The sequence below is a fragment of the Eupeodes corollae genome, chromosome 2, assembly GCF_945859685.1.
Source record: "Eupeodes corollae chromosome 2, idEupCoro1.1, whole genome shotgun sequence".
Lineage (NCBI taxonomy): Eukaryota > Metazoa > Arthropoda > Insecta > Diptera > Syrphidae > Eupeodes > Eupeodes corollae.
Genome location: NC_079148.1, coordinates 38,618,828 through 38,641,449, shown reverse-complemented (window position 1 = coordinate 38,641,449; position 22,622 = coordinate 38,618,828). Strand labels below are relative to the sequence as shown.

The 22,622-nt window shown below is 34.4% G+C and overlaps 1 protein-coding gene across 1 annotated transcript; it reads left to right on the top strand.

Moving 5' to 3' along the window:
• Positions 1 to 17,752: 17,752 nt before the first annotated feature.
• On the top strand, positions 17,753 to 21,587 carry LOC129946883 (uncharacterized). The gene is made up of 2 exons (XM_056057251.1): positions 17,753 to 19,688; positions 19,755 to 21,587. Exons 1-2 carry the CDS (start codon positions 17,873 to 17,875, stop codon positions 21,407 to 21,409), a joined length of 3,471 nt encoding a protein of 1,156 aa, XP_055913226.1. The 5' UTR covers positions 17,753 to 17,872; the 3' UTR covers positions 21,410 to 21,587.
• The last annotated feature ends 1,035 nt before the right edge of the window (positions 21,588 to 22,622 follow it).

The following is a 22,622-nucleotide window of genomic DNA, read 5'->3' as shown; positions in this document are numbered from 1 at the left end:
AGCTGAGGGCACTATTATCAGCGAAACAATTTAGTGGTATAAAGTTTTAGACAAAAGATCATTTATAAAAATAAGAAAGAACATCGGAGCCCTGGGCCACACCAGTGTTTATTTTGTGGATATTAGATTTGAAGCCGTCCAATACTTAATTTTAAACTGAACAAAGAAGATATACATCAGTACCAAAAGCACGCATTTTCTATAAGAGCGATTGATGCCAAACTTAATCAAATGCCTTAGAAATATTAAGTTCAATAAGTTTACTTTCTCCAAAACGATGTAAAGTTTATTAAAATATTATAACTAAATCAATACTTTTGTTAATTCTAGTTCTTAGCTATTTTGAGCAATTTTTTTTCTTTTTTTAAAGAACTGTTTACTGATTTTTCTAAAAATTAAAAAAAAAACAACATTTTTGAATATTATAATATAAATTTTAAGGTAATATTTGTAATTATTGCCAAGATATTCGATTCGAAAATCAAATTTTACCAAGTTTTGATAGTATTTTGTTTCGGTTTTTTTTTGTGTGTATTACAAACTTCGCTTCATTCCGATTTTCCTAAAAATATTTCTTTATGTGCAAAAGTTATTCTTTAAAGAAACTTGAAATCAATTCTTAATGAATAATATCAAATTGAATTCTTTAGAGTCGAGAGATATTAAGGGTCAACCAAAATGTTGACATTTTTGAAAGTATTTAGGTTCTATCTGTCTTCTATCTTCAATTTTACACTTCGGACCGATTACAATAATTTTCTTTGGAAGTATAAACCACACAACTGTTACAAATTAGTAAGAATATCTTAAGAACCAATACTAATTCAGACTTTTCGAAAAGGATGTATCAGGAAGCAAATAAAGCATACAAAAGGATATGTAAGAAAAAGCAACACTACTACACTCAACAGCTTTTACGAAAATTATCAGAGGTTAGGGACAAGTCTTTTTGGAGTCTTGCCCGATCGCTAAACGGATTCCCTTTGCAAGAGAAATCGAAATAAACATGAATGTTTTAGCTCATCACTTCGAAAATCTTCTAAACTCAAGGACAAATCCAAACTCCTTGTTATACGCTACCCCTTCCATAGAAAACAATAGGCTGGACCAACATTTTTCTACGCAAGAAGTCATCGAGGTAATACATAGATGCAAATACAACAAGGCAGCAGGTGAGGACCGAGTCCCATATGAATTTTTCATAAACGTCATCGAAAACTTGTTTGAAAAACCAACGACTGCTTTGAACTATGTATATATTTGACGAAGGTGTCATTCCCGAAAGCTTCCCCAAAACCATCATTTTGCCTTTATTCAAAAAAGGTGACGTAAATGACCCTTGTAATTATCGAGGTATCTCTGTTTTCAAAACTATAACGAAAATCTTCACCGGAGTTATTCTTGGCCGACTTTTAAATTGGATACAACAAAACAAACTACTCATCGAGTTCAAAGCAGGCTTCAGGAAATAATACTCTACTGTTGATCATATTTTCACCCTCACCTGCATTGCTAGATCCTATCTAGACAAGAGAAAGAAGCCGTAGGTACGCATTTTTCGTTCATTTCAAAGCGGCTTTTGATTTAATCGATAGAGACGCCCTTTTTTACGAGCTTAGCTGCCTTGGAATCTCCCATAAACTACAGTACTAAGGTGGCTCTATGAAAGCAATATGACAGCTATATGGAACGGTAACGAAGGATCCAATTGGTTTAAAACATCGGCTGGAGTCAAGCAAGGATGTTTCCTAAGCCCACTCCTGTTCTCTCTTTTTTTTAGATGACATCACATCGGCTCTTGCCGGAGGAGTAATGTTTGCTGGTACCACATCAAAGCACTTATGTATGCGGACGATATTGTAATTTTTGCGGAATCACCTCAAATGCTGCAAATGATGATAAATAAGCTTAAAATATATTGCGACCTCTGGAACCTCACAGTCAATACCGACAAATTAAAAATTTTGATATTTCGAAATGGATCTGGTAGATACGCCAAAGAAGAGAGATGCACCTGGAATAATGTCGCACTGGATTTGGTTAAGGAGTATAAGTACCTTGGAGCACCTGCAGGCAAAACTAATAGAATCTAAACAAGCCATCAACTGCAACTGGAAGGGAGTGCTGGGGAAAAAATATGTAGCACCAAGTGCAAAATATAAACTTTTCGAAGCGGTTATGAGGTCGATCTTATGCTATGCTGGTCAAGTGTGGAGATTTCTACAGTACGAGGAGGTTGAAAAGTTTTTAAGATAATTCCTCAAAAAAAATATTCTGGCTCCCTGAGCATACACCTACGTATATGCTGCACTCAGAGACCGGAGTCCCGCAACTATATATTTTCACGCTGAAGATGCATCTAAATTATATTAAAAAAGTGTTGGCGCTTCCAAATCATCGACTACCTAATGCCATTGTGAGACAGCTGCTCCGAGAGAGGTCACAGTTCTTCGTAGAATGGTCTTGTTTGGAGGTGCTACATAATGTTCAGTTAGTGGAAAGCGATTGGAGAAACTGGGACCCGACCTTCCAAATATTGTTGGAAAGAATTGATGCCAAAATTTTCGAGAACTTTACGGAAAGAGCTGAAGGCAGTTAATCTCGTAATTTGTATAAGGCCTTGCAGCACAACCTTGGTGAAAACAACTATCTCCATGACAAGTATCCGCTAAAGACCATTTCAACCATCTTTGAAACCACAGAAGAGCTGATACGGTTAAGCTACCGACCATATGGCCCTGAAAAAAACGCGGAGTGTACTCTTTGCAACCATAGAACAGTGGAAAACGTACTCCACTTCACAGGGATTTGCCCTGTTTTGTAACCAATCCGTTATGCGCATTAGGGAAACTCTCGAAGTGCTTAATGGATCAAACTGGAATGTTCTAAGTAGTTTTGTCTTAACTGCACAAAGATATAGAAACCAAATTCTGAATGAAGCTTTATAATTTTGTGTACACTAACTTTAAATTCAATCATAAGATATTGATAACAATTTTTTCAATTTATTTCAATCAAATCAATGAAGCCTTTTTATTTTTAAAGTATATGTAAATTTAAACTTTGTTTAAATAATACTCTCTCTTTCAGGCTGACGGCACAGTCCAATGCTCTAATATTGTGAAAAATGTAAAACAAAGACAAATTATTATTGCTTAATAAAATCACATACTACTACTACTACTACTCTTAAGAACCAATATAAATAATGACTCCAACACTTGTCTCATTTTATACAAAACACTGTATTTAACATTTTTATTTTTTAAACTACTAAATCACAATCTAAGATTAGTGTTTTTTGTATTTATACAATTTCAACTCAATTAATTAATTTTCACACTATAACGATTTTTCTCCCCTCAAGCAAAATGTTCCATCACTTAATTGCATTGTTCGAAAAACCTTGAGTTTAAACAGATTATTGAAAAAAATAGCAATGCGTGTAATTTGTATCAGCCAATCAAATTAAAACAAATAAAACAAACAGTGATACAAAAGGGATACGTGGCCTCAGATTTCCACGTAGTTGTATGGCATTGGGATACCTATACCAATCGTATATCTGTTTCAAAGGCGCACTCACGGAAAAATACAGAATCGGATGAACACTTTAATTTAAACTTCTTTGCCCACGGGTTTCAAGCTTTCAAGTAGCTATACCTTCAGGATCTGTGTAAATTAATGCAAGTGAAAAAGTCAATGTTGATGGAAAAGTCTCTGCGTTTATTTTTCCGTACTTGTCAGGAGGATATAATTTTATACCAAAGACCAACAATCTAAGCAAGTGAACATCTTTATTTAAATATAAGCTTTAAGAATTTAAAAATTACGAATAATTTAAATAAAATTAGATGAAATTAAAGCTAATATAAAATACACGTTTTTCTACGAGTATTAAAAAATTCAGGACTATTAAATAAAAATTAGTAAGTGTCGAAAATTAAAATGTTTGTGAATTTACATTTATGTGTAAACATATTTGATTTCATATTTATTACAGTTCACTAAAAATTTAGTGCTTTATTTGTGGGTTATACTTTCGTTCACTACATTTTAACAAAATTTTTGCAGAAGCTTCTCAACTTTTATATCCTTTTTAAGGTGGATTGTACCAGTATATTTACTAACTTTTAGAAATTGATATAACTTAAAAACATTAAGTGAGTCCCAAAATAATGAACACTTATTAACAGTATTTATTTATATTTCATTTTCTAGAATAACGTTGATAACCATTAACTGGATATTGGAGGATTAAAACAAAATCTAAGATTCAGGTTTATTGACTATGACGACATTATTTTTAACAGCAAAGACATCATTGATATCGAAATTTTACTGACAGATGGAATTTATAATTATTTAATGACATTGTTTCTATTCAATTTTACTAAAGGCGTGAAGTGGATACAAAAGTTTTAAGAGAAAGTTCATTACTCGCTTACTGTTTGTGTTTAGTTATAAAGGGTTAAGTGAATTATTTACTTTAAAAAAGTTTCATGTACTTAAATCTCGAAAAATTGTAAAGCCTGTTGAAATGAATCACATGAAGATTTATCAAAAATTAAAGTAAACAAAATTAAAATTCAAAACGGAACTGACATGTGACCCACATTGCTAACTTTGCAAATTACAATTTTTTTAATATTCTAAAATGTCATTTGACAGTCAAGGTTTTTGAATTTAAAATTTGAATTTTGAAGGCATTTTTGATCACCAAATATTATATAAAGAATAAATAAGCTTGTTCAGAAAAAAATGTAATGTCTTCATTTCTTTTTAAGCTTACAAGCACTAAAGAGGTTATTAATACTCTTAAAATGTTAACGTTGGAACCCAGTAGAAGCGGAAGAAAATAAAGGGAAGGACTTAAGAGGAGATACGGGTGTACAAAGCACAGTGTTCTTAAAACTTTGAATATATTTTGAGTATTTAAATTAGGAGGAAAAACAAAACGGAGTTCGGTTAAGCATTATACATTCTCGATGTGTGGTAAAAAAAAATCTCTTTACTTGAAAGAACATCGTCGTTAGTTCCTATTAAAATTTAAAAAGAAAAAAAAGAGGGAGGGATGCGACCTTCATTGATAACTTCCCATCCCGTCTGCCGATTTGTCTTGCTTGAAAAGTTTGTAGATTTTAGTGTTTTATTAAAAACGTTGTCAGTTGAATTATTCTTAAAAAATTTTAAGTTACCAAAAATACTTTGTATATTTCGAAATAGTTTGATTTCAAAACGCGATTTTTAGTTGAAATCCAATTTTTACCAGTTCTAGTAGAATTTGCCTACTATTTTTTGATGATTTCAATTTTTATGAAAAAAAAATGACAGTTGGGTTTTTATTAAACAATATTTTTTGTGAGATAAAAATAGTTTGAAGTCAAAATCTTAAATTTTTTAAAAGAAATTAGAGCCAAAAATATATTTCAACTAACTTTTAGTAAGGTTTTTTTTACGTTTTTTTTTGTTAAATACTATCAATTCGATTTTTGTCAAAAATTTTACCAGATGTCAAAAACGTTTTTCTTCGTTGCTTAAAATTGTTTTGGAGATAAAATCGTTTATGTTCGAAAATGATGCTACTGTGGAAAAATTTTGTTTCTATGTCGAATCTTCGTACCTCAACCTCGAGTAAAGTGAAATTATTCTCTATAAAAATGTTTCCTGAAGGGCTTTCAATTCAAAGCGGGTCGGTTTTGAAATTGAATAAAACAAGTTGTATATGAGACATCAATAACATTGTATCTTTATTTGAGAGACATATCAATTAAACTATTTGTGAAATATATAACATAGTTTAAGTAGACGCGGCCGCCGTGGCTTCGCTGGTTGGAGCGCATGGGAAACGTACAGTTCAGGCTAAATTTGAACGATTGCATTGATTATGTTGTATTTGGAAGCCGACTTAAGAAAACGTCACAAGAAAAGAGGTCAAATCACCTGATTTTTGTGGCTTATTCAAGTCGAATCGGCTCGTGATAAGAACATCGATTATGTCTTTAGTGTCCACTGTCCAAATCATCCAATTTATATAACAAAAACTTGGTTATCATTTATCTATAGGGATCGCCATTAACGGTGATGGCCTGGCCAGCATAATTTTCGAAGAAGTACAGACCGATGATGTAGTACCCGTAGCATGATGGTTAGTGCGTTGGACTGTCATGCAAGAGGTCTTGGGTTCAATCCCTGCCTGTGCCACCATAATTTAAAAAAAAAATAATTTTCGCGGGTACTGCCTCTTGCGAGGAATTGACAATTCCTTCAAGAGTAATTCTTGTCATGAAAAAGTGCTTTCTCAAACTAGCCGTTCGGATTCGGCCTTAAATTGTAGGTCCCTTCCATTCCTGACAACAGTACTCGCACACAGGAATGGTTGAGAGTTGTAAGTCACTAGGCCCTGGTTCACAACGGACTGTTGCGCCACCCCATTTGATTTGATTTTGACAGACCGATGATGCCCAATGCACCAAACATTAAAGTGAATCTCGTGTGGATTGGTGTCGCCCTTAATCCAGCAATTAGTCTTGTTTACGAACCCTTTATCTAAAAATGGTATTTTGACCAAAATAGGGATCAACTTCCAACTGCTTCCAAAAAGGGTTTAGTTTCAGCTCCTGGGCCCGTTGGATTTTGTATGAGTGTAGGCCTAAATCATGACGCAAAATTCGCCATTGTATGATCTGCAACCGGCCATGCTTTAGTGAGTGATGCGGAATTGACTAAAAGTTAAATAGTCGACTTGGAAGTGACTAGAGTAGAGACTGACTAAAAGAAGATATTTTGACAGAAAGTAAAAGAAAAAATATGGCCACCAAGAGCTGTCAAATTCAAACCATTCCTATTGAACAGCCCTTTATGTGATTTAAAATAGCCTTGATGCAAAATGAGTCCTTACGTTTCAAAAACAGTAGATTCAAATTAATTTTAAAATATATTTTAGTAATAATAATTAGCTTTTCATCACGGTACTGTGAATTTTTACTGAAACAAACAGATTAAGGGATATCTCTCTTTATGTGGTGTTACCACAACAAACATGTACTGCCTGACAACGAACATTCACTTGAGCGTCAATTGTAATGAATATTTATGAGAGATTTATTCAACATGTCCTAACATCCTGCTGTTATTATACTTCTTTCACCCACCGACCCCAACAGTCAACATCCACCAACAACACAACAACAACTACTACTACAACATATAACATTTTGCCGCTTCAGCACGACCAAAGAGCATCATCATATCATCACCTACTCAGTATTGTCATTAGGGACACCCTGCTCTAAGGGAATATCATACTGTACCGTATACCTTCATATATACATATTTTACCCTGAAATCCAGGATGACTCCGGCTAAGGCTATTATCTATATGACTTGACTATGGCTATGGCATTGTAATATGACAATATTCCATGTTATATGATGTGCAAATTGTATGCAAGGTTGATAGCCTCTGATGCTGTCGGTTTTGTGGAATGGAATGATTGATGAAAGTAGGTAATAGGTATTGAAATTAGCACCCAAGGTTGTGTATTATGAAACATATACATAAAGAAACACATTTTTAAGTATATATTAATATTAGTTCGCTGAGAAGCATTTGAAATTTGAATTACCTTTTTTATGATTGTAAATATTCCCGAGAATCAAGAAGTTTTCTAAAGTTTATACAATACTTTCCCAAATACATAATATCAGCTTAATTTTGAAATAAAACCATGTAAGTGATCTACAACAATGATACTCAAAAATTGCTGTAGATCAAAATAATCAAGGGGAGTTACAATTTTTACATGTTTTTTATTAATTCAGGTCATTGAAGAAATACTTGTTGACATAAATCATTTGCTTTTTTTTCAAATCATTTAGCTTTCTTTTTTAAAAAACTATTCATTTCTATGTACAGCTGTGAGCAATGAAATAACAGTGATTTTACAAATATACATTATTTGGAATGAAATGAATGTGTTTTGTTTAATTTATTAACTTCCCGTATTAAGTTATTGTAATCGGTCCGAATTGCTTAATTGAAAATGTTGACATTTTTCGACGTTTCAAGGTTCCTATAGTCGAAATAAAAGATTTTTAGAGAGATGTTTGTGCCTGCGTGTGTACACACGTTCTAACGTTCTTACGAAAAATGAATAAATTAAAAAAATGTATTTTAATGACTTTTTCCAAATTGGCTTTAAAGTTACTTTAAAGACTCTACAGAGTCAAACAGACTGAAGTCAAGTTGACTGTGAGTCAATTGGATTCAAGTCAAAGTCAAGAAAATGACTTTTAACTTTTAGCTAAAATTTTCAATTGATTGAATATGACTTTACTGACAGCGGTCATTAAAAGACTTAAGTCTTTACAACTCTGTTAGTTGGATAACATACAAATATTAAGTCGTTGATATAAGTTTGAACTATTAAGATTTTGTCACACAACATTTTTTCAAATTACATAGGTTGGGCTTTAAAACTTTTGTTTACTGTTTTTGTAAAGAAAACTGAAAAATTTTAACAACAATATTTATTATAAAGTGAATATATTTTGAAGTTAATTTATTTCTTTGTTCACAAGATAAAATAATTCTTACCAAATTTAAGTATTATACTATTTTATTTTGTGGTTTTTGGTTTTTGGTCTCTCGAAACGACCTAAGGTGCTTTCATCCGCTTCTATCATTAGTCCATGCTTTTGCACCATATAGCAGGGCGGGTATGAAGAGGGTAGTATATATAGCGCCACTTTGGTAACTCGACAGAGGACTTTACCACTCGATTGCTTTCTTAGTCTAAAGAAACAGCGGTTAGCAAGAGTTATTCTAGGCTTGATTTCAGCGCTGGTGTTCTTGGGATGCCAAGATAGACGAAGTCCTTGACTAATTTGAAGTTACGTCTGTCGATGGTGAAGTTTTGACCAAGACGTCGGTGTTGTATGTCTTTTCTTAACGACAGCAAGTTCTTTGTTTTGCCCTCATTAACCGTTAAACCCATTTTTGACGCCTCTGACTCAATACTCACAAAAGCCCCATTGACATCATCAATGTCATCAGCATATGCTACTAACTGGATAGACTTTTAAAAGATAGTGCCTCTAGTGTTGATGTGTGAGCTCTGTACTATTTTTCAAGCACGATGTTCAAAAAGAGCCTGCGATGCGACCCACACTGATAGCTTCCCATCCCGTCTGTCGATTTGTCTTGCTTAAAAGTTTGTCTATACGTACTCGTATCAAGTTTTACCAAATTTGCGTACAATTTTTGTAGATTTTATTTTTTATGAAAAAAACGGACTGTTGGATTTGTATATAAAAATTACTGAAATCGAAACAATATTTTCTGTGAAATAAAATAAGTTTGAAGCCAATATTTTTTGAAAAGCTATTTGAGTCGAAAATAAATTTTCAACAAGTTTTAGTATTGTTTTTTTTTTTAGAGTTTTATTTTTTTGTAAAAAAACTGTCAATTCGATTTTTTTCAAAGTTTTACTGAATGTTGAAAACAATATTTTTTATAAGATGAATTAGTTTGAAGCCTAAATTTCAAGTTTTTGAAAAGAAATTTGAATCGATATTAAATTTTTACCAACTTTGAGTAATGTTTTTTTTTTAGATTTTTATTTTTTCTAAAAAAAAACTGTCAATTCGATTTTTCTTTAAATTTTATCAGATGTCAAAAACATTATTTTTCGCTGCACACAATTGTTTTGGAGATGAAATCGTATTTTAGTCGTAAAATTTTGAAGGTGACATATTTTGTTTATACAATATATTATATACAATTTAATTCAAGTCTCTATCGTTTTTGGTTCGTAAGATATTTAGGGTTAACCAAAATTCTCACCTTTTTTTCAAACTACTATGGTAAAAAACCACAAACGCAATTTTCTTGAGATCCCTTTCTGCATCTTTCTGCCTTATTATCTGCATAATAAAATTTATTTGAAATCGATATCTCTTCTGGTTCTGCAGCTATGGACGACGAAAAAAACGTAGCGATCGTACGGACGTACAAACGTACGTACACACGCACGCACAGACATCTTTCTAAAAATCCTTTATTTCGACTCTAGGGACCTTGAAACGTCGAGAAACGTCAAAACTTTCAATTGGACAAATCGGACCCATTACAATAACTTCCTATGGGAAGTTAAAAATCACATGACAGCGCATCACGTGGTCTAAAACCTTTTTTGACATCGAAAGGTTCTGTTAAGTTGTTTCAAACCTTTATTGAGCAGCGTGAATTCTCCATGATCATCCTGCACAAACGGACGAGTTTGGCGGGGATGCCAAAACTAGACATGGATCTGTACACCTCGTCCCTGTAGATGCTGTCATATGTGGCCTTGAAATCGATGAAAGGATAGTTGGTATCGATTTGTTGTTCTTGCGGTTTTTCCAGGATCTGCGGTAATGTAAATATTTGATCGACTGTGGACTTTCTTGGTCTAAAACCACACTGATTAAGACCTATCAGGTTTTTTACAATCGGCTTTAGACGTTCACATATTACGGCAGAGAAGATTTTATAGGCGATGTTAGTAGACTGATTCCTCTATAGTTGGTGCAGTTTTGAGGGTCTCCTTTTTTCAGAATCGGGCAAACAATACTGAGGTTTCATTCATGGGGCATGCTTTCTTCCGAGCATATCTTACAGATAAGTTGGTGCATGCTCCTAACCAACTTATCTCCAGCTGCTTTAAAAAGCTCAACATTCAAGACTTCAGCTTAGATATAGCAAACTTTAACTCGTCTAAGTCGTAAGGACGACATTGTTGGCTTTCGTCGTCTTTGTTGAATAGATCATCCTGCCTGACAGCGGAATTTAGTTCGTCGTCGCCGTTATACAGTCTGCAGAAGTGGTCCCTCCATATCCTCAGCATTGACTTCGGCTCCACAATGATGTTTCCACTTTCGTCTTTGCAGCCTTTGGTTCTAGGTTTATGTACCTGTAAATTTCGTTTCACCTGTTCATAAAACTTTCGAACTCATTACTGCTTTTAAACCTCTCAACATCTTTGACCGCACACTTCTCATGCCCTCTCTTTTTCCTTCTGAGAAGTCGGTGTTCCTCTCTCCTCTTCTGCTCATAGAACTCATGAGCAGCTCTTATCCTTTTATGCAGTACCGCTTTGCGTGCCTGTTGTTTTGCTGTATTTGCCTGCCGACATTCCTCATCAAACCAGGGGTTCCTTGTTGGTAGCTACTTGAAACCCAGCACATCCGAGGCGGCTCCTCTGATTGCATCTTGTCAATGTTGCCACTGGTTTTCGATACATTGTGTTGGCGGCAGAGAACTTCGCGAGAGTTTACTTGTAACTAGGTCGGAAAAGGATTTGGCGATCTCAGACGATTGTAGCCTTTCGACGTTGTATCTTCTCCCAGCACCTCCCTGTTTTGCCTTGGGTATGGAAATCCGAAGTGCTACCTTGGCTACAACGAGGTAGTAGTCCGAGTCGATGTTAAATCCTCGGAAAGTTCGTACATCCATGATGCTGGGAGCGTGTCTGGCGTCTATCGCAATATGGTCAATCTGGTTGACAGTATATTGATCTGGAGAACTCCAAGTAAGTTTGTGGATGTTGAGGTGTGGAAAACGATTACTGGCTGCCATGATGTTTCGCCCGCAGCAAAATCTATGTGCCTGAATACGTTGTCGGAAGTGTTGTCGTGAAGGCTGTTCTTCTTCGATTATTCCACCAAAGATGTCTTCCTTTCTTAGCTTGGCATTTAAATCACTAAGAGCTCGAAGAACATATCTTTGGTGTTGTCGTCTTTTACGACAACAACATTCCACGTGCATATCCGCAGTTCGTTGTCCTTAATTCGTTTGAGTTGGTTGTCAACAGTAAAATCGTATGCATCCGAGGCTTGTTGGTGCTTCGCAACTACGAAAGCTTTTACGTGGCCAGGAAGTCACCCCGACGGCACAACCCTCAACCTGGAGGAACAGATCTTAAGTATAACTCCAAGTATGGGGAGCCGGATAAAACCGCTTCATATAGGCCTGGGCTCCGAATAAGTCGAAGAAGCCCTATAAGGTGTTCACTTAGTAGTTCAACCTTACTGGAACTGTAGACGCCACCGTTGATTCCATCTCTGGAATTCCTCCGCTCTATACAGCTATGGGATTTTTCCAGAATCTGCCGTAATGTGCATAATTGATCGACTGTGTAGTTTCCTGGTCTAAAACCAGACTGATAAGAATCTGCCAGGTTGTTGAAGATTGTTCTAGACGTTCACATATTAGGCCAGAGAATATTTTGTAAGCGATGTTAAATAGACTGATGCCTCTGTAGTCGGTGCAGTTTAGAGGGTCTCCTTTTTTTAGAATTTGAATTAGTTACCAATTATTAAATTCAATACTTTAAGTTTTTATTAATTTTTTGTGAAGAAAATAAATCATAATTACCAACAAGTTTTATTGGCGATTGATGATGGCAAATGTTGTGTCCTTAATTCGACTTCTATTCAAAAGTCACTTAAACTATAAAACTATAGACGAGCACTTTTAAACACTGACTAGATTACAAGTCGTTCCTATTTGTGCAATTATCCTTATTTAGTATAGAAGCTTTTTTTTCTAAATTTGCTTTCAGAGATAAATTGCTTTAACACAATATAAATCTTTTTGTCAAAATAAAAACAAACGAACCAAAAAATTATATTTTTGCTTTCATCTGACCTATTTGTGGCCACAGACAGACATTTCCATTATCCTCGTTTTTATATCCCTCTTCGCAATGCTTGATCCTGTTGCTGTTGTTGTTGGCGGCTACATAACATCAAGCAATATAATGTAAAATATTTATTCGACGTAACGGATGTAAGCGTGATTTATTTGAAAATAGAAAAACGTTCTAAATAGCACCGCATTATGTTCAAAATGTATACAAATATACATACATACCTATAAATACCTACATTTCACCAAAGCCAAAGCTATTTGAACGAGAGGAGAGGGCGAGTCCTTTTGGACATTCGAACATCATTTGGCCATTTAATGTTAATTCAATTGCTGATGTTGGTTCTGTCTATGGTTCTGATTCTGATTCTGACTCTGACTGGTCATTAGGAATTAGGATGTGTAATTTTCTAGATGAAATAAATTTGTTTTCCAGGAATATGTAGAGGAACCTTATACCTAATCGCATAAAGGATTTCGAAATGAGAAATAAAATATTTTTGTACAATATTATTGCATAATGATGCAATATAGTGACAACATTAAAATATTCAATTTGAAATATTTATTAAATATGTAGTTAATTTTTTTAAAATCCACCCTTCCGGAGCCGGAGGGAGATAATTTATTTATTTCATTTTCATTGCAATTCAATTCAATCAGCAACGCATATGAAATAATATGAAATTTTTTGTTTCATTTATTAAAAATAAATAATTAGTTTATAATTTTGCCAGTGTGAATTATTTTAATGAAGTTTTGCTAATTTTACAATCCATGGGATAGATTTATTCAATTAAAAACAAAATACAAACCTTATTTATTTGAATTAAATAAATTGCCACATGAAATTCTTATTTCAAATGTTATTTTTGATATTATTGATTTTTACCTGAAATTAAATGAGTATTTTTTTTAAAGCTGATGATATGAGGATTTATTTCGCAATTAATTCAAATCGATCAATATATTAAATCGAAACGTTAGATATTTAGCGTGTGGGTAGTTATGATGATGATATACGGAAAATAAGCGGATTAAATCCTAAGTTTTCAATGTTGAATTTTTATAATTTTAATTTGATGTGAACTTTGGTGCCTATGATGTAAAATTTTTAATAACAAAATTGTTATTAATAATTGGAATTTGTGCTTTTTGTTGTACTATATATAGTTGAAGGGAATTAGGCGTTTTAATTAGTTTTTATAACGATTTAAATAAGAAATTTAATTAATTAAATTTAACATTTTTTGTATTTTTCAATAGTTAGAATAGTACCGAAATTAAATTCCAAAAAATGTTTGTTAATTTTTTATCAAATCATTCTTTTTTTATTTTATTTTATACTTCGAAACCTTGACAATAAGTGCAATACATTTGGATAAATTAAAAAAATTTTGTTAAACAATTTTATATGAAATTGGAGTGGAAGAAATTTTGAAAATTCATAGCAAAAAGTTCAACGGCTTATTGCATCCAGAAATTCAAATACTTTGAACGTATAATTTCATGCCGAATAATAACCTTTGTTGATGATTGAATATCATGCCTTGGATGACATTTGGTTCCGACAAGGCAAAAGGTAAGTTCCCAGTCAGAATAATTGCGCGTTTTATCAACGTTAATAGGAAATCAAGATTATACAGGGCGGTTTCAAATTTAAACGTAAATAAAACTAATATTAAATGTTTTTGTCTACATAATATTTCTTTTTATTATAAAGTTTGAACTTTTACATTATTTGTGAAACACTACATCATTTAAATGACCACCGCGCGAATGGTTGCAAATACCGATTCTTTTGAGTCAATTTTCGACCACTTTTTGACACATATTGGGGGATATCTCAGCCATAACTTAATAAATGTTGATTTCAAGTGCTTAAGAGTTTAAGGTTTACCTGCATAATCACTGTCTTTTGCGTACCCCACAAAATAAAAGTACAGCGGTATCAAATCGTATGATCTTGGGTTCAGTTGATATCGCCACGACAAGAACTTCAGCGGTAGTATGGTAGACCATACTCGCTCTAGTTGTGTGCCATGCCACTCTCCAAATTGTATTCTTTAATAACAGACAAAAAAGTCGGTTATCATATGACCATAACGCTCCTAATTGACGGTGAAAGTCGTTCCATCATGGTTTTTAAAGAAGTAAGGTCCTATCACACCTCCGGACCAAAGAGCGCAACAAACAGTGACATTTTGTAGATGTAATGTCCTCCTTTCAAGCCCTCTTTTCAAGTAACCCCAAATACTACCTCTCACTGAGTGAGAAATGCGCTTCATCGTTGAAGACATTTTTTTTCGAAAAATCGCAGCCGTCCATCGCCTGTTGTTCAAGCACCCATTTGACTATAGTCTCCTGTTTAAGTCCGATATTTGGCGGTTTCAGAATCACCATTTTTGTAGCAGGTTTTAACAATATTTATGCGTTGTGCGATAGTTAAGTGACCCATTTTCGTAAATGACGGACTTTCAACCAACAAAAAAAAATATTTAAATAACTTATATCCGATTTCATACAGAAACACTAAAAGCACTTTTATCTAAAAGCCCTTTAAATTTTATCAGGCTCCAATTAGAACTAATAGGTCACAAAATTCATGGAACATTATTTAGCTATGTATTTTCAAAATTTTACTGAACAATATTTCTTATTTTTAAAAAGATATTGAACCGAAAGTCAATTTTTACCAAAATGTCGAAATTTTCAATTCGACAAATCAGACCGATTACCTATGTAAAGTTAATAATAATGTTTATTTTAATCTGATCTGATTTAAATCTGTTGGAATAAGTTAGAATTTTTTTTACGAATGCAATTCTTGCCATGTAGTTCCAAAACCGAGTCATTCTTTTTTATTTATTGTTTAAAATAAAAGTAGTAGCCGCAGTAGCCAGATTTTTGTATTTAAAAATTGGTACAACTGAAAGAAGATCTGTCAGAATAATAATAAATAAACACACAAAAAGAAGAAAGTTTTGTGAAAATCAAATGTTATATTAACTTGGGAAAAAAACTTTGTTTAGTACATTTTGCATAATACTTTTTCTAAACATATTTTAATGAAATATATACAACTTCACTTCACTCAACTTAACTTAACTAACCTATAAATTGCATTGCAACATCTTAAATGTGCCCTTTTTTCTCTTGGACACAGAACTTGCCACAGTTGTAATTTTTTAATTAAATAAAGGAAATCATTATAAGAAAATTGAAATTTGTCATAAATTTAAATTAATAAGAAACTAAAAATTATTAGTTTCACGTTAAACATTGGTGACCCCGACGTGATTTCATCAAGAAACACGTCAAATAATACAAATACAAATCTTTTTATAACCTAACCACAACCACATGGGTAAAGAAAACGAAGAAGACGATGGACAGAAAGGTTCAGTGAACGAAAAGAAGCAGAAGCAATTGGAACAACTTCGAACACGACGATCTGTTCTCATCGATCAAATAAAACGCTGCAGTGATTTTGTGTTGAGAGTTGAGCAAAAACCCGATCTAACTTCAGTTCCAGAAATCAAACTTCGACACGAGGCACTCATGGAATCGTTCGCGAACTTTCAGAAAGTTCAATTAAAAATTGAAGAAGGAGATCCCATCGAAATTAAAACTACAACTCGATCGGATAATGAGGAATCATACTACTCCACATCGTCATCACTTCAGGTTATGTTAAATAAATTGGAAGGTCTATCGTTGGACTCATCAACATCATTTAATATGACTCAAAACAGGTTTGATCCAGTTAAACTTCCAAAGATTGAACTTCCTATTTTTACAGGCGACATTACCACATGGATGTCATGGTTTGAGACCTTTAGCTCTCTTGTACACAACAATCCACACCTCAAAAATCTCTCTAAATTTCATCATCTGGTCAGCAAGTTAGGTGAAGCAGCAAGATTTCCAATTGACGGACTAAAAATTGTGGAAGAAAATTATGAAGAGGCTCTGCAGAGGCTAAAGGAACGCTATGAAAACAAGTGCGTCATTGCTCAAGAGCATCTCCACCGCATCTTTAATTTGCCACGAGTTTCGAAACCATCAGCTGAGGAGTTGCGAAGTTTAATTGACAAGAACAATAATCATCTGACCTGCTTGAGGAATTTGAAACGTCCCGTCGAACAATGGGATGACTTAATAGTATACTTATTGACATCAAAATTGGACAACTTTACTGCCAATCGTTGGAATGAAGAATCCCCTGTGGACCGCTTACCAACTCTAGTAGAATTCAATGCTTTCATAAAAAAAAGGTGCCAAATAATAGAAGGTAACATCTTAAATCATTCTTTATCTAACACTAGTTCAATTAAGAATAATACTCACAATAAGGGTAATCTAAATAATCAACGCCCTGTGCAAAAATCATTTATTACAACAACAGAATCGAAAATCAGATGTTCATTCTGTCACAAATCTGGTCATTTTATATATAAATGCTTTAAATTCTTAAATTTACCTGTGCCTGATCGTTATCAGCAAACTAAAGAACTACACTTGTGTGAAAATTGTCTAAAAACAGACCAACATGCATCATCCCATTGTTGTGCCAATGGTTGTCATATCTGTGGGCAATTGCATCACACTTTATTGCACTGCGACAGTGCTCCGTCATCAAACCCAGTTATCATCGATGAATCAACATATCAACTGAACACAAACTCAGCTGTTTTTGATCCCTCCTCCTCCGGTGCCGATTCTAAACACATTCTCACGTCATCATCTTTTTCTGATGGCCAAAGTACAAATCCAAGTACACTGCTCGCTACTGCTTTAATCAATGTGTATGACGGCATAAATAGACTAGTTCCATGTCGCGTCTTATTAGACTCAGGTTCCCAATTAAATCTGATAACCGAAAACTTTGCTCGCCTTCTCGGACTAAAAATGGTTAAAGCTAGTCAGTTAATTAGTGGAATATCGCAGAGCCTCTGTTCTTCCCAGTTTAAAGGTTATATAACTTTAACTTCACGATCATCGGAATTCAAAACCACAGTTGAAGTCATTATTTTAAGAAGATTAACTAATAATATTCCTGAGCATAATATAAATATATCCAATTGGAATATACCAAAAAATATAGTTTTATCTGACCCATCGTTCCATGTCTCACAAAAAATTGATTTAGTACTAGGCGCTGATATCTTTTTTGATTTGATGTCCATTGGTCAAATAAGATTGGGACCTAATTTACCAATTCTTCAAAAAACTGTACTAGGATGGGTAGTTTCGGGACCATATCAGCATAATCAGGAAAAAATACTATACAAACAAGGTTCCTACCTTTCAACCCCAGATCAAAAAGATATAACATTATGTGAGGAACTCAAGAGATTTTGGGAAATTGAAAATGGAAGTGACCTGATTAATACAGAGTTCAAATTCAAAGAATCGGAGTTAGAGTGTGAGGAGCACTTTAAGGCTAATGTTTGTAGATTTGATAATGGAAGATACCAGGTTCGATTGCCTTTTAAATCAGATTCCTTGAAGTTGGGTGAATCTTACTCCCAAGCTTTAAATCGTTTTAAATCTTTGGAAAGACGTTTTTGCAAAAATAGTAGCTTTCGTCAAGAGTATACTGCTGTTGTAAATGAATTCCTTACTTTGAACCATATGGAAATTGCACCAAATGTAGATCTCTCTAAACCTCATTTCTTTCTACCTCATCATTGTGTAGTGAAACCATCTAGCTCAACCACCAAAATGAGAGTTGTTTTTGATGGCTCTGCAAAAACTACAACAGGAGTGTCTCTCAATGATACTCTTCTCACTGGTCCAGTTATTCAAGAAGATCTCTTCTCCATTGCAGTTAGATTTCGATTTTTTGCTTTCGTCTTTACTGCTGATATATCAAAGATGTACCGCCAGATTGTACTGCACCCAGATGATCGTTGTTTTCACCTTATTCTCTGGAGAGAAAATGAATCTGATAAGGTGAAAACATTTCAACTTAATACGGTAACATATGGAACCGCCTCCGCTTCTTACCTTGCAACAAAAACATTACAACAACTGTCCCTAGATGAAGGTAAAAATTTTCCCAATGCTGCTAGGGCTGTTAAAATGGATTTTTATGTTGACGATTTGTTAACTGGTGCGGCAACACTTGAAGAAGCTTTAAAGTTAAAGTCAGAGTTGATAGAACTGCTGGCAAGAGGAGGATTTATTTTGCGAAAGTGGTGTTCTAATGACAATAGAATTTTGGAAGCTGTAGATGAAGTTGATAGGGAATCACTTTTTAGAATTGCTGATTCACACGCAATAAAAACTTTAGGAACTTATTGGGATCCAACATCTGATAAGCTGCTTTATGACTGCCCTGAGAACCATAACAATAACTCCATTACAAAAAGAATAGTGCTATCTGAAATTGCTAAGCTTTTTGATCCCTTGGGACTAATAAATCCAATTATAGTTTTAGCAAAGGTGTTTATGCAACAACTTTGGCAACATGGCTTTGATTGGGATGAAAGTTTGCCAATGGAATACCACAGTCGTTGGTTAAGGTTTAGAGAAGAATTAGAAAATGTCGGAAAGTTTCAATTTGATCGTAGAGCTTTTTATGGGTCTGAAAACATTCAACTTCATGCTTTCGCTGATAGCTCTGAATACGCATATGGTACATGTTTATATATTCGATCCAGTAAGGAAAACGGAGAAATTTCAGTAAACCTCTTATGTTCAAAATCTAGAGTTGCTCCTGTAAAGAAGGTTTCAATCCCTCGTTTGGAATTATGTGCAGCTGTATTGATGGTTCATCTAACAGAAAAAATCTTAAATATTTTTAAAGGCAAGTTTTCTAAGGTTTTCTACTGGACAGACTCCACTATTGTGTTGAGTTGGATTTCAGAAGCATCTTCAAATTTCGAAACTTTCGTTGCCAATCGAGTAGCGATTATTCAAAATCTGACAACGGTGGATCAATGGAATCATGTACGATCGAAAATGAACCCTGCAGACATCATATCCCGAGGTGCGTACCCTCTTGAACTACTAAAATCAGATCTTTGGTTCTATGGTCCAAAGTATCTTAAACTAGATGCAGATAAATGGCCAGTGCTAGCAGAAAATTGCCAACATTCAATTGATGAATCAGTTCTTGAACGGAAAACACAAAAAATTATTCTTTTTGGATCTAAGGTCGAACCAGTTTGGGAAACAATAAAATTTCACAACAATTATCTCAAAACACTAAGAGTTGTGGCATATTTATTTAGATATAAAAATAACTGTTTAGCGGTCAAACGAGAGTACTTACAGCCAATGTATGGGGAAATCACTCCAAAGGAGTTACAAACATCATTGAAGTGCATACTCCGAACAATTCAACAAGAACAATTCTCCTCAGAAATCGAGCTTATACGAAACAAAAAACCTATACCTGGAAGATCACATCTAGCATCACTTCGTCCTTTTATTGATGGTGATAACCTTTTACGTGTAGGTGGTAGAATAAGTAACGCTGATCTGGATTATGATGCAAGGTTCCCGATATTAATACCCAAGGATCATGTGTTTACTAAGGCGATAGTAACATACTATCATAACAAATACTTACATGTAGGGCCTCAAACCCTTCTAAGCATAATTCGAGAGAAATTCTGGCCAATACACGGAAAAATTATTTGCAAAAGGGTATGTCGTCGTTGTATAAGATGTTTTCGTGCTCAACCTGTGCCAGAAATACATATTATGGGAGATTTACCTAGATCCCGAGTTCAACAATGCCGTCCTTTCTTGATTGTTGGAGTTGATTTATGTGGGCCATTTAACATACACTTCCGACGCCGAGGAACGTCCCCTATTAAGGGATATGTTGCTGTATTCGTCTGCTTCAGTACTCGTGCAGTTCATCTGGAAGTTGTTGATGATTTGTCAACAGTTGCATTCCTTGCAGCTCTAAAAAGATTTATCGGGCGTCGCGGTTATCCTTCTACAATTTATAGTGATAACGCCACTAATTTTATTGGAGCTCGTAATGAGCTTTCATCTGTTTATAAAATGCTCCTATCTCCGAACGTTCAAAATGAAGTTATTCGTACCTGTGCTGCGGACAATATCACATGGAAAACAATTCCTCCAAGATCCCCTCATTTCGGAGGATTGTGGGAAGCTGCCGTTAAGTCCGCAAAGTTTCACATGAAGCGTATATTACAGGATGCATCTCTAACTTTTCAAGAACTAAACACGATCATAATTCAAATCGAATCCGTACTTAATTCACGACCTATAACTCCAATATCTGATAACCCTTCTGATTTATATGCACTAACCCCAGGTCATTTTATTATAGGTTGTCCACTTACTTGCTTGCCAGAACCAGACGTCCTTGAAGTGAAATCCATCAATTCATTGAGTCGTTATCAGCTCCTTCAATGGTACTTTCAAATGTTTTGGAAACGTTGGTCGACAGAATACCTCCAAAACTTGCAACTGAGAACAAAGTGGAAGCAGTCACAGTCACAGAACAATCTTAGAATCGGTGATGTCGTGCTCATAGTTGAAGAAAACTCACCACCGCTCAAATGGAAGCTGGGAAAAATCATAGAGGTGCAGCCGGGAAAGGATGACATCGTTCGCAAAGCAACAGTAAAAACGTCAACTGGCATTATTGAACGCGCTTCAATGAAACTAAGAAGACTTCCTATTGAAATTGAGGAAACCGCATCTCCTCAAGGTGGGGAGGATGTTTAGTACATTTTGCATAATACTTTTTCTAAACATATTTTAATGAAATATATACAACTTCACTTCACTCAACTTAACTTAACTAACCTATAAATTGCATTGCAACATCTTAAATGTGCCCTTTTTTCTCTTGGACACAGAACTTGCCACAGTTGTAATTTTTTAATTAAATAAAGGAAATCATTATAAGAAAATTGAAATTTGTCATAAATTTAAATTAATAAGAAACTAAAAATTATTAGTTTCACGTTAAACAAACTTATTAAAACTAATAAAATTGACAACTTTCAAGAAGAAATGGTTAGAAAACATCTGGAAATATAGGTTCTATAAAAAATGTTCATATAACAATTGCTTCTAGGAGGGGTTTGTTCGTAGACCACTACATTAACATGTGATGTTGAAGCGAGCTTGAAGATCGCCTCAAATTTGTATGTACCTGAATCGAGTTGAAATGAGCTTGATTTGACTCGATTCCCGTCGGAGATCGGAGTCAAGTCAAAATTTGGGAAAAAACCTGTGGAGGAGTTGACTTAACAGATAATATATTATGGTCTGTTTATTTGCATGTTTGTGTACAAAAAAATTAGTTTTGTATTAATCAAATTACATAAAAATTGGACATGGTGTAAGTAGCATATTCTTATATGGTGCTGAACAACTCAGTTCTTCATTGTTTACCATTTTGCTGTTAATTCAACGCTACCGGATAGTGTCATGAGTCCTCCTGTTCTTGAGAGCGTAAATGATTCTATGGGACGAATCTTATTTCGCACTCGTGCAGTCGAAAGAGTACTGAAAAACCATGACATACGCAAATCCGCTGGCCCGGATAGTATTTCCACTATTGTTCTGAAGAGGTGTTCTTCAACGCTGGCAAAACCACTGCGTAAGCTTTTCCATCTGTCCTATTCTACAGGTCTCTTCCCGAGTGAATGGAAAACTGCATTTGTCTATCCTGTCCCTAAAAAAGGTGAATACTCCTCTCCCTTAAACTATCGTTCACTTGCACTTACGTCCCTTCTTTCTAAGGTCATGGAAACGCTGATTAATTTTCAGCTTAAGAAATATCTTTAAGATCGAAAGCTTCTTCATGACCGACAGTATGGCTTTCGTAGCAATAGGTCCACTGGTGATCTCATGGTTCATCTCACCGAACAGTGGAACAAATCTTTACATCGTTTCGTAGAAACTAAAATTATTGCACTTGATATTTCAA

Coding starts and splice junctions, on each gene's coding strand:
- LOC129946883 (XM_056057251.1), top strand. CDS start 17,873: ATGTCCATTGGTCAAATAAGATTGGGACCTAATTTACCAATTCTTCAA. Junction 19,689..19,754: donor TGCAGACATCATATCCCGAG/GTGCGTACCCTC, acceptor ATCTTAAACTAG/ATGCAGATAAATGGCCAGTG.